Below are 14,887 nucleotides of genomic sequence, written 5' to 3' on the forward strand. Positions count from 1 at the left end.
AGATAAATATGGCATGACGTTTTGCTCTGACAGATCCTTCTATGATTCTTCGTAGCTTCACTTAAAAAACAGCAGCAGACGCTGGAGACCATGTGTGTCTTTGTTAAGGACTATGTTCCAAAATACATTCACGTTTGAGGCACTTGAGTAATGAACTACAGTTTTCTAATACACCTAAACACAACATTTCCTGCTTACAATCTAACTAACCATCATAAATATTTTCACTCTCCTTTAACTTCTGTATCTCTATTCTACTCTTCTCTCACTTCCTCAATGCCCTTTCAGAAAGAATACATGATTCAAAGATCTCCTTTCTCAATTAATCCACCAAATATGATTGAAGCGAAGAGTGAAAAATGAAACAGTAAAGAGGAGAGCTATAGAGGAAAAGTGTAAAGGAAATGCAAGATGGCATGATTGGGACAGTGCAAACTGCAAACAGAAGAATATCACTGTGATGATGGAAGCAGGTGAAGGATGTGAATGAGGAAAAGAAGGTGATATAAAGAGGAAAGAGGTAGGATCTTGCTTGAACATGAAGTGGAGAGGCTTGGACAAGCTTGGATGAAGAAAACTAGAGTTAGTAAAGAGAGTTAGGTCGATGGGCGAAGAGGAGTGAAAAAGAGAGCGTGAAGAAAGGCTTAGCAGGTGAAAGGAAAAACCACATGAGGATGAAGAGGGATGGAGTGTTGTGCAAAATGTAGGAAAAAGAAGAAGTGAAGAATGGGGAACACATGAAAGAGAAAGGTAAGAGTGAAGGACATGACTGAGCACGACGTGTTTGGAGGGCGTTGGACAGTGAAAGAGGGTTGGAGGAGAGAGTAAGAATTCAATGCATTCCCAGGAGGAACCACAGTTATTGAGTGAAAGGGGTGGCTGAATGAGAGCAGTAATGGGGGACATTGAAAGCATACTGGGCTTGGATGGTAAGCAGTCAGATTTTGGAACGTGAAATGAAGGAACAAATAAAGCACTGATTATTTCTTTTCTACCTGCTTGGTATCGTATCTTCTAGCTCGAGATCTTCGCCATCCTTTTTCCAGGACAATTTCAAACTCTTCCTCAGATGTGAGTCCACCTCAGTGCGGCATCGGAGGGTCACAGTTCGTGATCTCAGTACATGGGGATGCTCTGGTGTGACTGTGGCTGTAGTGGCACCTAAAGAAGCAATAACATTGGACTGACTGGATTGTGACAAATAAATGGATAGACCAAAGCACTTTATATTGTACTGACATTATGTAAGATTTAAGTTTTACAAGGTTCAGAAGCTACAATACTATACATGGAAACAACAACATTCTTTACACACAAAAATATATCTACATTTACAGCATGAACGTGAATAGGAAGCAAAGCATTTAAAGAATAGTAGGTGGCTAATTGGTCTGATTGTTGGAGCAGGATAAAACATAGGATGAGAATGGGGGTCCTTAGGGTCAGAAAAAGTAGTTGGAGGTTCGAGTTACTAACCCTGTTTTAAATATATGAAGATGAAGCAAGTTTTGGAGGATGCGTCTTAATCAGCAAAGTGTCATCAAAAGGGCAAAGTGAAAGAGAGGAAGTTTTTTGCTCTGATTTTAATCCCACAGTTTATAAGACAACATGCCAGGACAATATTGAGTAAAGTAAATCTACTTGCTTTCCATTAAATTGATGGTAAAAGTGCTAATGAGAAGTACAGGAGGAAGACACTACTAACATAAGACAGAGCATAACTGATCAGACAACAACAAAGACTTAGGGCTTGATTTAGCATACAGTGCTTTTTACTCTGTCACACCGGCGGGGGGTATCATGGTCTGCCACCTTGATGGACGTAAGACCACTACATTCAGAGATAACCACCAGTCCAGCAGTGATCTCTGTCCATTCACAGAAGCCACTATGACAGCATATCCTGTTAAGGTACTGAAAGTGTGTTGCTCAGCTGCCATCTTCTAGGCAGCAGCGCCCCAAACTTGAATGTTTCTCAGAAACAGGAGTTTGTCTCTGAAAAACAAAAAAACTACTGTCACTTGCACCCGAGTTTTCTCCCAATGTTGAGGATCATTATTTTTTTCTGTTCGTGACAGACAGGTAAAAAGACAGACAGAAAAAAAAGGACATCAGACCTATGTGATTTGATGCACTAGCTGTGATGGCTCTTACTCCATCAGAGTAAGTTTTCCAATGGTGGTTGTCCTGCTGATGATCTGCCTTATTCATAATTGAACAGGTTTGTGATAGAGTACCCAGTCTGATTAACTCTAAAGAACATGTTATAAACAGGAAACCTCCAAGAATAAAATGTACTATAGGAACCGTAAAGAGCTGTGACAATATGTGTAACTTAAAAGAGAGTAGTGGTTTACCTCGGACTTCCAGAATAGCAGTGATAGCACTTTTTCCAAGGGCGTTAGTGACCAAACAGGTGTAAGCTCCAGTATCCTCCTTCTTTGTATCCAGGATCTCCAGGGTTCCGTTGTCATGGGTTAGGAAACGGTGCCCATGAAGAGGCGCGGTACTTTCTTCTCTTGTCCTGATTTTGAAATGGTGGTAGACATTAGGAACCAAAGAGATTAATACTAGCACAGACGACACATGCGCAGATAAGTATCAGATAAATGTCAAAGAGAAGAAAGGGTGCTGTCCATAACTGGGAAACAGAGTCTATTTCTTGTAAATGTGCGATCATTTGTCAAATTCAAGTGGGAGCCATAATCCATGACGAATACCAAAGAAATGCCATAGTAACAGGCATGAAGCTGCTTCCTAACTACTTTTTAAGAGTAATTACTTTATAGCACGGGTGGTTTAGATGTTTCCATAATTTGCCGTGCTCTCCTGCTTTCAAGCATTTAAATTAGCACCATGATATCAATCTCTTTATTGCTAACCTAGCTTGCTGGGTGCATCCTACATAGAGATTCATTATTCTAACGCTATTGATGGCCATAAAGTGATCTCCGATATTTCCTCATTCTCTAAGCAATCCAAAAAGGGTTACTTACTGCCTTGTCTACTTGCTTCCTCCCCTCTTTCAGATACTATCTTGCACTAACTGTAATTTGGCAATTCATGGCAAACATTTACTTGATACCTGGATTACTAGAGTTAAGGGGATTTGGTGCTACGCCACAAAAGTAATAGAATAGCCTGTCCTCCAAATTTGAGGATCCCTCTCATTATTTTGAATTGGGAGACCTGCCAGGTATATGACAGTCTTGCCTGTGCAGGATCTTCTGGTGCAAACCTTTGATTGATAACCAGACTTTTATTGGGCCATCAGTCAAATTACTTCAGGCTATCTACAATATTTACTGCAGATTCCTGTTCTAGACTCTCTGGGAATGCCTTGCAGTCCTAAACAAGATAGGAAATAAATGACCCTCACACACTGGGAGAAAACGCCCACTATACCAAGACCATTTGTTTTTCAATAAAATACCCCGGCTTTGGATTTTGTTTTTGAAAAACAACTTTGCTGTGCAAAGGCAATGAAGACAGTGCCCGTACAGAAAGTATCAGTGTCTTCAATGGAGCTGGCGTGCCCGTGCCTCTGACTGGCATCCCTAAACATTGCAGGCTGTATCCTGCCACAGTAATCACTTTGCTGATCTGACGAAACAGAGTACAGCCTGCCAAACCATGAGTAAGCCCCTTAGTTTTGTGTTGTTTTCCTCCTTTACCTGAATATCTTTCTTTGTCCAATGTCATCGCTATGTAAATTAAAACATTTGGCTAAGTGAGGAAAAAGAGGGAAGAAAAGCTGAAGTTGGAGTTATATTTTAGGACTCCTCATGGGTTAGGGCTAACAGTATCCCACCAGAAAAAAAATCTGAAAAATGCACCGTAATTATGCAGAGACACAGAACTTGGTGCTGCAAGCCCCATTTCTGAGTTTGAACTTGGAAGAGGACATATATTCAACACCCAGTAAATATGTCATCTGTGGTGTCACTAATTAATGGGTCTGATAAATTGCTTATAAACCTCCACCAAACTTGTGGTTTAGCTGTTTCACACCAAGAAAGTTTGCTATTGCAAGCACAACCCCATAACTTCCCTACAGTGAAGTCCCATCCAGTAGCTTCTATTTAAGCACATGGGAGGTCCTAAGCAAACTCATCATGGCCACATTTTGTCATGCTCCAATTCTCTGCACCTCATGTTTTCCATGTTAGCCACCTCTACCCCAATCCTCTCATTTTGGTTTGAGGAAGAGTGGTAGAGGTAAACAGGAGCCATGGTGGAGGACACAACAGGGATTGATGTGCGCAGGGTCCAGGAATTACAGCTGACATGCCCTGTCGTCTGCCGTAGCCATCCTTCTTTTTCTTCCTTTGTCACTTTTCCTGGGTCTTACATTATCCAAGAGCTTTTGTTTTTCAGAAAAAAATTACACATATGTACGTATACAAATAGAGGCATTTTGGGAGTCCTCTTCATCCATCATTGTTATGTAGCGTCGTTCACATTGTGCTTCTGACTACCACAGCATACAGCAGAGGACAGCAGGCAGTCCACTTCATCTTTTGACTTGCTTCAGTGTGAGTGAGTAAGTTGTTCTGCATATTAGAGCAAGACTGAGCAACAAAACAATATCCTTCAGAATCAGGGCTGAGATGTCAATGTTTTTGAAAGAAATATTACTTATTGTTTGCTATGGCCGTTAGGACTACAAAAAGGATTAGGATTAGTGATAGACACAGGGCTATGGGTAGGGTGAATGTCTAGGGTTAGCACCTAGCAAAATAGGATATATGATGACTAAGGGTAAGGAATAGGACTAGGTTTGTGATTAAAGTTTAAGATCAAGGGATGCCCATTTTTGTTATGAAGGACAATGCTGAGGTAGAATCAGAGTGTTAGTCAATGCAGAGTAAATTAGAAATAATATTTATTTTAAAGGGGTTTATATCAGCTAATTCATTGTCCTGACATTCTTTATCATGCTAGATATCCAAGTTTCACAGAATGAACCAAGTGAGCAACGACTGTAAAGCATAATGGATTTTTACAAGCACATAGTTCAATTGTCAGGGATTTGGTAAAGAACCCAGTGCAGATGTGAGAGCAGGTCTTAAATGGCACTAAAAGGTCCTTGAGGTATTGTACTGCATTTCAGCATTTATATAGCCCAAACTATCCCTATGTGGGGTGCTGAAGTGCTTGCCTACATGAGTAGCATGCTAAACCATGTTGGCTGTGTGGTTATGTTTGTTTTGATCTTATGTGGGAAGTGTTTTCATGTCATGTGTGATGACCAGAAGGTGTGGTTACAATGTTAAGGGACACAGTGTGTAACAGTGTGTTGGAGGATGAAGTGTAAGAAACGGACCCACAGTTGTATGGTTTTCAGTATGCTGTTAGCTTTGAACAGCTCTGCAGATCCCTTTATGTTATTTCACTCAATATAGTCTGCTTAGCTGGTTACTACTCTGGGTTGTCTAATTGTCTAATCTGATATTTTGTGTCCAGTTTTGGTCCTAAACTGGCATAGATGGAGGGAGAGAGAAGTAGAGAGATCTGAAGGGAATTTTGATTATCATCCCATATCTGAGTGCCTATGTGAGATGCAAAGAAGTGGTCACATTGTATAGATATTTGGGACCCGCAAATAGTTAAGACAGCATTAAAGTCCTTCAAAATTGCCCAGTAATGTGTGATAGATCACTTCAGTTATTCTATGCCTGTTCATTTGCTGACTTTTGGTTTCTTGGCTGTACAAGAAGAAGAATGTTTGTATTTGGATAAAGAGATCTTCTAAGACATGGATTCTGAGCCATAATGATGACTAGGTAAATTTTAAAGATAGAGCTGCAAAGCTGATATTCGTTCTACAAATCAGCAAATGGAAAACCCTTACCCCAGGGCACAGCAAGAAATTATAAGCGCCAGAGTCATAACAAACAAGAGAGAGCACATAAAACCAACAAAAGCAAAAGTCACGGCTGAAAGGGAAAAAAATACATTTGGAACATCCATCTCTCCATTACAAACAGTTTCAATCTATGGACCTTTAAATAATGTTGCTCGGGTTGGGCGGCAATCGAATGCATTCAGCCATATGATATAATGTAGCCACCTGGTATGAGCAAATGATTAAAGATCTAAGCAATTTCCAATGTTTACAATGGATGTAGGATGTTTTGCTAGATTCTGCAACTCTTGTGCAATTGGAAACTGAGGTCACATTAATAAACCATTATCAAGCCCTTGCCACAGTAAATGGGAAGTGAAAGAACAGTGCATTGGGAAGGAGTGGAGTCTGTCTGAGGAGCACATTCAAACTATGGAAATTTGTTCCTACATGTAGCTGTCTGCAGTATGAATTTCATGGCTAGGATAAAAATGATGTATACCGACAATATAAAATGTTGTGCCTTGGGCATCATAGTGAGGTTCTGTAGCGATCCGAACCCGTGAAATCGGTATCGTAGTACTGACACGATTTTGGTACCAATGAACCGCAAATGATCCATTATATGCATAACAGTGTTTTCGCTACGCAACTAGCATGAATTCACTGAGAAATAGGGCATTCTGTTGTAAAGTCATGGCATCCATTTTAGTTACGGCATCCATTTTGTTTCTTGCCCTCACATAGTCAATGAACGGGCAATGACCCCGACAGAGTCACCTTGTTAAGGACACGTAAGCTCGAGCCCCGAGAAAGGCTGACGCTGCATGACTAGGCAGAATCAAGCTGCCTCCCTTGCCTGAGGCCAGTCCTGCTATACTGGTTCTCGTGTCCGTTGTCCTTACTGAAAGGCCGAAGACGGTAGCCATGCCCGTTTATGATCCATAAACACCTCTTATCCTACTTTTCAATCCTTTGCACCTGGCTCTGCTCCTCTCCTTCTGGGCTTTTACAATGGGGAGGTTACGATTTTTATGATGGGGAGGATCGGGTAAAGAATGGAAAACTGACAAGGGGACCTGATCGAATACCGAAAACCTACGACTAATTATTGTTTGATGTCTATTTACTGTTTATTTGGGATACCGGGTTGGGCATGAGAAATATTCATGTAATGTTGCCTAAAGACATTTTCCGTGTATTTAAGGAACAACCCACTTAATGCAATTCGAACAGTCTCGTAGATTCTGCCTCTGTGTGGTTCCTATGACTTCTGTGTCCCTGCAGTAAATAAACCTTGGTCTTTGACGCCACCATCGAGAAGCCCGTGTCTCTGTTTATTTGTGCACCGAGACAGGAGGAACTCAGGGGTCTTTGGGTGTTGTTTCCCTGACACCTCTGGACTCTTAAAAGTCCAGAACCTCAATAGCCAGTAAGTTTAATATGAAGAAATGGACCCACCGCTGCAAGCAACATCCACGCGAATAGTCTAAAAGCACTAAAGCACTCTCATCTCTTTTATAAATAATATTGGAGAAATGACTGAAGAAGAAAAAAGCATTACTGTTGACTGGGGTTATCTAGCAAGTAATTTCTTTGAAATTGGTGCTTCTATATATTTTAATTAATCAATTACATTAGCTTGAAAAGATTAGGTGTTGAGTAGGAAACAGTACTTTTTACAGGCACCTGAATGAACGAGGGTTTGGGGAACTTGTTAAAAGCTCAGTACATTCCTATTTCACAATAGCATCACAATATTCTAGCTAATGTTGACTGGAAATACCCATGAAAGATATGTAAAGACAACAATTAAAATCGACTTGGTACTACTCAGTGGAGTCAGGATTTCTTTTTGTCCTACATTAACTGAGCAACAATTATCCAATGATGGTTCCACTCCTGAGACTGAACTTGTCTTTGTCATTTTGCAAATATTATTGCAAATTGAAATCAAAAATACTAAGCCAATCTTAAGCAGTGTTTGGTTTATAAACCATATGCTTGGCATTTTAAACTTTTTAATGTTTGAGTCATCTGTTTTACATATTGATAAGTTAGAATATTAACGCATCGGTTATTTTTGAGTAATTTGGTACTTTGTGAATACATTATTTTACATTGAAACTGGTCCATAGATCTATTCAGAAAAATAGAACCAATTATTTCATGATTTTCAATGATATCAACTATATGAATTTTCTATTTTATTTATAATTGGTGTTTTTCTAATCCGTTGAATATAGAACTGATTAATCAATTGAATTGTTAAAGGAAAACCCAACAGGATAAATGACGCTTATCTTTTTTTTTTTTTAAATAACTGTGTGGCTGGACAAAAGTAGCATTTTTAACACAAACTCTTTTACACTCTATAGTCTTTCATCGATAGAAACTGAAGACTATGATTTGGTATAGCTCCATTGACAATCATGGACATGGAGAGACTTCATTCCTCACGGAACTCACTTTTCTATAGCAGAAAGCAAGTATCCTTAAGGGCATGAATACCAACAAAGAAAATCGCGTAAAATGCTATAGCAATCGCATGGGGGAGCCAAGACAAATCAAGATTGTACATGCTTTGACTTGGAAGTTACTGATAATTAAACTCTTTATTTATTGAAATATAATTAAGTCATTCTTACAAAGTTGTTAGCTTGGCTGGCAATAGTTAGAACATTTAGTGACAAGTAAAGGGGTCACCCATTGAAGTCAATCGCCTCATGCAATTTAATATAGATTCTTGTGGAGAGGAATGTTTTTATAACATTTAATTTTATTTAAATATCTCTATTTTCAGCAAACTTAATACAGAGAAACAACAACTATCATTTACAATGAAACTCCCTCAGCGGAAAGAAGAATGAAAAAAACACTCTTGTTTAAATGTATCATAATATGAAAGCAGTGAAAATAAAAATCTGATGAGGAAAGTCGATTTAATTCAACAAACCTAAGTAATGTACACTTACAAGTAATGGATATGTAATCCATTTACAGTGGAAAGAGGATACAGTGTGTAAAAGAATTATAGAGAGAAAGAAAAAATGTGGAAATGTATATAAAATTCATATAAAAATGAGAGTGATGGGCCAGACCAAGAAGCAAGAAAAGGGAACGGTATGCCATGACATTCAAGTATAAAGATAATGATAAAGTCGAACATGTGACAAATAGAGAATGATCCAGAGAATGTAAGACAAATAGAATGCTCGAAAACAAATTCTAAATATATAGAATGAGAAAGATAAATAAACATGTAGGACATGAGAGAGATCCCATATGAGCATGAACCTGAAATACCCTCATTTATTCCAAAGAATCTCAACAACCATAGAAAGGGAACGCAAAGAAACTAACAAACTGACAATGACATTGCGAGCAGCCTAATGGGGATGCTCTGATGGACCTCTGGGTTCCAACCCATATGAGTGACATTAAAGACTCATTTAGCCTATGTTTCGTTGTGCAGATGAGGCATTCATGGATGAGGAAAGCGTCTTATCTTAAAGAGATGTGAGTTACCTCCGAACATCACCACTTTTACATTTATTCCCTCTTTTAGTGGATGACCAATAAAGTGGCCACACCTGTTGATAGACATATTGATGGACAGCTGCTCTGTTAAACTTGCTTTACCATGATAAGGAGCAATAATGAGTATATGTCCTTAAGTATTTAAGTAGTAAGTATTGAGTATTTTTGCTGTTGGGATATTTTAGTCCATTGGGAATTTTTATGTGGTGACTAATATGTGTGTTAAAGTGATTAAAGATTGTAAACAATGTAAATAATTAAACAGACCCTCAGTCTGACTTGCACAAAATAATGTTGTAATTAAGGGTGGGCGGAATTTGCGGAATTGACTTTCGCAAATTATCGCGAAATTGCACAAAATATCCGCGAGCATGCGAAACTTTCGCGAAGATGCGGAGATTGCTTTTCCCGCCCGTTCGCGATGTGTTTTTGCGTGCTCGCGGGGAAATATATCTCCAACTTGCCCGTGCGGTCGCTAATGGGCGCGGCCATCTTGCTCACGATGCTTATTTCCTGTTCGCGATCGCAATGACGTGTTCATGATCGCAAACTCTCGCAGGATAGCGCGACCGGCTACCAACAATCCAACATCTTGTGGTGCGCGCGAACGGATAGGAAAACTCGTCGGCGAACGCAGGGACCCGGTAAGTCGCAACCGCACGCACGAGAATGCATTTTTAAAGTGTGAACCAGAAAAATACTTCCGTTTCGTAGCAGGTTGGGAAAGTTTTGACATTTTCGCGCTCTCCGCGGAACGTGACAATGTCAAAACATCGCAAATTCTGCGAACGGAACTAAATTTACCGCCCAGGCCTAGTTGTAATAAACCTCTACTGGTACTCAACATCGACCTCCATCTGACTTCAAGCATGATAGCGTTAAGCAGGTTCAATGCTTTTCTTTCCAATGCTTTTCTTTTGAGTGACAGATCACATTCATGCTTATGAGGCATTTAATGCAATTCAGCTTTCATGTCCTTTCATTATTCAGCCTTTAACATTGGGTCTTCCGATGAGAAACTGAGATAAGTGTAAATTCTATGCCCTTTGCATAGCCACTTAAGCTAGCTTTTCAAAATTAACACTGTGATGACATAGTAGTGCTCTCTATGTCCCATGTGCACCTGCAGGCCCCTCATTTGACTAGTCACATGGAGCTTGATTCCCACAAGTTTTTAGTTATAAGGTCAGATATCTGCTCCCTTAGGAATAATAATATGTTTGCAGCACATTTCTTTTATGAAATTCACAAAACATCCCATTTGTACTCAAATCTACAAACGTTGTAAAGTTCAGAACTGTAGTATTGATCTGACTGTGAAGAATTTATGAATGCAGATTTTCCACAAAGATAATAGTTTCTGGATTCGTACATCTGACACAAATTTATATTTATATTTCCCCAGGAGAAACCTTTTGCTTCTCCTGGGGAAAGTTTCTCCCAGTTGAGAATATCATTTACTTTACACTCCTATAACATTTGTGGGTGTTTCTTGTGCATTCAGTTCAGGGAGTAAAAGGTCCATTGGACTGATTCACACAGGGTCTCTGCACTCATTGCAGAGCCCCACAGTCGCGGGGGAGTCTCTGCACTCAGGACGGAATCTCCACAATGAGAATTATCATTGAGGACATTCTGCCCCGAGTGCGAAGGCTCCCCCACGACTGCGGGGCCTCCGCCACGAGTGCCGAGGCCCTTTGTGAATAAGGCCCCATGTGTTTCCAAGATGGGAAATAACATGTATTCTTGTGGGGGGTTGATTAACTGTAACAAGTTTGTGTGTGCTTACCTTCTTTTGGATCAAACGCATGATGAAATGTTCACAGAACTGCTCCTAATCCTAAATTTGAGAATGTGGAAATTGAACCATTCTGGTACAAAATGAATACTTTTCTAAATTAATTCTGCATACATGAGCCCCACAAATCCTAATTCTATGAACCAGGACTGGAATTTCAACAGAGACATCCCCTTCCAGGCGGATGCAGAGAGTGACTACACTCACTCGTAAGGAGAAGTCTGGGGGGTCCATGGGCTGCCTTTAGGAGGTGCATGCCCCTTTTTGAGGCACACTTCAAGTGAGCTTCCTAAAGGCATGTTTGCTTGTCCGGCCATGTTGGTAATACAGCACGAGCGCAGAGACAAAGAGATACCCTCTTTGCCATGTGGCCAAGTCCTCATGCAAATGAGGGAACACCCTCTAATGATAGTGCTGGAACAACATGTGTGCCAGTGCTATCTGTATTACAAAAGGGGCCACACAAGCGTCTGCAGCCCCTTCAGTAATACCAAAGTGCATTGGGGGGGCACAAAGCAGACACAAATGCCTGTTGCACCCCCGGGACACATCTTTAATACGGTGTCAGGTCTACACAGAACAACCGAAATGTAATCATTATCAAAAATTTGCAATTACTTACCATGATATGACTGCAGTGGGGTAGGAAAACACATCACAGCTCAGGAAAGTGCTAGTTTTGGACACAGCAACATATTCTCTACTGTCGGATGTGAGCAGCAGTGGAGCGATGTCTACAAAGTAAAACATCAATTGATTATTGCACACTCAGAAATTGAATAGGATCTTAGGTAGGTGTTATCACATATGATGATTTTATTTTAAACAATCTCTTATTATCAAACAACAAAATTCCACCTCCAGTGTTAGCTGTGTAATGGGCACCTATGAACAAAATGAACTTAGATTAGCGTTATCACGAATATTATTATTGTTATTATAATTGTTGATTTAGCAAAAGGGTTAAAACATGGCTACATCCCCTTTGGGTATATCCTTCTGAACTTGGGTGTGTTCTTAGCTCTTCACATAAAATCCCCCAAAATCCTGCTTGAGCCTGTCCAAATCCCATTACCCTCTTAACATGTGCGAATATATGTAATGGAGCAATGTCGATATGACTGTGTCAAAAAAGCACTTTAAATAATATTGCACATTGTAATGGAACCTTGGGTGACTGGCATGAGAAGTGATCTATGTATCATGCAGAAAAGTGAACAATTGAGTGAGAGTGAATAAGTAACTAAACAAGAGAAAGTGTTCCAAACAAACATGCAAGAAGCTAGCTTCGCTATACAGTCATTAGCGACTGGATACAGACTAAAAGCAAAGCTTCATCAGTAGCAGGAGGCTAGAAGACGGTTCCATATATGTTTGGGGCGGTATATTTCTTCCCCAACTGCCATGTTACCATAAAAGACATGCTTATGATTAACAGTAGTATGCTTAAAAAAATAGATTTCTCTTTTCCGTGATACTAATATGCTTCTAAATTTATTGTGAAATATATTCTCTCCACACCTGCTACACAGCTATCCAAGTCACCTAGGCATATGTTTAGTAAGTTTGCATGGAATGCAGAACATTAATTGCATTGCACAAGAGGGAAACACAGTGCTGCGCCATGTCTACAAAGATTGGCCTGCTGCTGGCTTCATCTTCTGTACTGGGGTGCAAACAGGCTGCCTTGCATGATGCACAGCCTTGTGCCATGGTGCACAGGTGAGTGCACACTCCCTAGCATAGCCTTGTACTGTAGAGATACCCAGGAGTGGCTCCTCCGCCATGGCGGACGAGCGCCGCCCCACTGCTTTCTCGCAGTGCGAGAAGCAAAAACATAAAATGGTAATAACTTTAAGTTATCATTTTATGTTTCTTTTGCGGGCGGGTGGGGGGGGGACTGCTCTGCTCTGCTTATGGAGCAGGGCAGGAGTGGTTTGCCCACTCCTGATTGCGCAATGACTGTTTGGTTGGCCCTCTCAGGCCGCCCAAACCAGTCATGTGCACTTTCCCCTTCTCCATGCAGGCTGCATTGCAGCCTGCATGGAAAAACATGCCCATCCCTCCAGCCCCTGGCAGAGCGCTGTGTCACAGTGCTCAGACCAATCAGAATGCTGAATGCAGTGCTGTTACGGGCTTAGGGGAGGGAGCCTGGCTGCCTGCTTCCTGTTCCTGTTGGATGCAGGAGAGCAGGAGCAGAGCAGACACAGGATCCGGCCTGAAGGTAAGTTTTTTTTCTCTTCATTTTGACACCCCCACAACCCCCTGCATCCCCATCCTCCCCTGTGACCCCCCGCGCCAGCCCCCCTACCTGCGAGCTATGCCGGCTGCAACTGGAGATAACTTTCGAGAACACGTTCCTGTGCATAGACAAGCTAAGAAGGCTCCTTCGCATCAAATGTGTGCTGTGCACCTGAACACACATAACAATCATTGTTTTGGAGGAGAATTGAACAATAAATTATTCGATTATATGTAAAATAGTCACCTCTATCTAGGCCAAAACAAAAGAGCAAATTGCTGCTTTTTCTGCAGTGGGTGCACAATACCTTTTTAGGTCTTGCCTACATAGCACATGTGCTGTGCTCACAAGGGGGTTTGGTTACAATACGGGTATAGAGCCCGCCTTTGCTTCCCATTCATTGACTCCATTGTCGCTCTTCTTTTGTGGCTCCTGATTGACCATCGCATGCCATGCGTCACTTCACGTTCCGATTCTGGTCCATGGACAAAGTACAGATTGATTCCTGTTGATTAATGTCCGTCCGCTGCTCGCTTTGTTATTCAGGTGCTATTTCTTTCCTCCTGTGTTTCTTCTTTATATTCTCTGTGTTACTGCCCCCCGTGTTACTGGCGCCCATGTTACTGCCCCCCCCCATAGCTGCTTGAACCGGCAGCTTAGCTGCTTATTTTTTAAAACACTCCAAGAGTGTGTGTGTTCTTCAGCTGACTCCCTTGTGTGCTTCTCTCCCCTCTGCAGCGCTTGTTGCTCTCTCACTCATGATCTTTTTTTAAATACATTTTTTACCTCTATTTAACTTGACCAGGTGTGCGTTAATCTATTATTTTGTTTGTTCCACCTTTGTCTCCGAGATTACATGTATTTTTTTATGCAGAAGCGTGACGGGTTCACATCCATTTCAGATTATGGACAATATCAAGAGTTTCTTGCCTTTAGCGCCAAGATGCCCATTCTCGGGTAATGGCGCGCTCTATAAAACTATTTCACTTAACGTACTTCTTTTCATTTTATGAAAACCAGTAGCGCTGGCCCATGTTTGATTCATGAGGATTCCTTATCTCTTTTGGTGGAGCAATGCGAAGGGCCTACTTCTGATACATTTAGATTACAAGCAGTGTTTGCATCTATTTTCTATTTTGCACTTTTACTAGCAGTAAATCAGAACACTGGCTGTTACTGCTATTCTGGACACAAAAGGTTGTTACTTTTATTCTGGTCAGGGTGGAGTTTCTTGCTTTCAATGTGCCCTGGGGCAGCGCAGACTCTGATTGACTGAGAGCCTGCCTGTGCCCACTGGCTATAGTTGAAGATGTGGGCAGCCTAGTAAACACACCCATCACTTCCTTCATTGGGTAGAGAGCTGAGGAGCATGATGGGATGAATGGGTTCGCTTTCAATTTACTGTCACTGGTGACAGCAACCCTGCATTAAAAGAAGTGCTTTCATTTCTTACACTTCA

At 41.0% G+C, this 14,887-nt stretch overlaps 1 protein-coding gene across 6 annotated transcripts in view; it reads right to left on the minus strand.

Annotated features, from left to right (window-relative positions):
* Nucleotides 1–14,887, minus strand: part of CHL1 (cell adhesion molecule L1 like) — a 463,163-nt gene that overhangs the window by 105,197 nt on the left and 343,079 nt on the right. For all 6 annotated transcript variants that reach the window (XM_085624524.1, XM_085624521.1, XM_085624522.1 and 3 more), the window contains 3 exons: nt 11,809–11,920; nt 2,358–2,524; nt 996–1,161 (listed from right to left, as the gene is read on the minus strand). In XM_085624524.1, coding sequence (XP_085480650.1) covers nt 996–1,161; nt 2,358–2,524; nt 11,809–11,920 — 445 coding nt within the window. The remainder of the gene's footprint in view (nt 1–995; nt 1,162–2,357; nt 2,525–11,808; nt 11,921–14,887) is intronic.

This window comes from Triturus cristatus, chromosome 9 (assembly GCF_964204655.1).
Source record: "Triturus cristatus chromosome 9, aTriCri1.1, whole genome shotgun sequence".
In the NCBI taxonomy this organism is placed as follows: domain Eukaryota; kingdom Metazoa; phylum Chordata; class Amphibia; order Caudata; family Salamandridae; genus Triturus; species Triturus cristatus.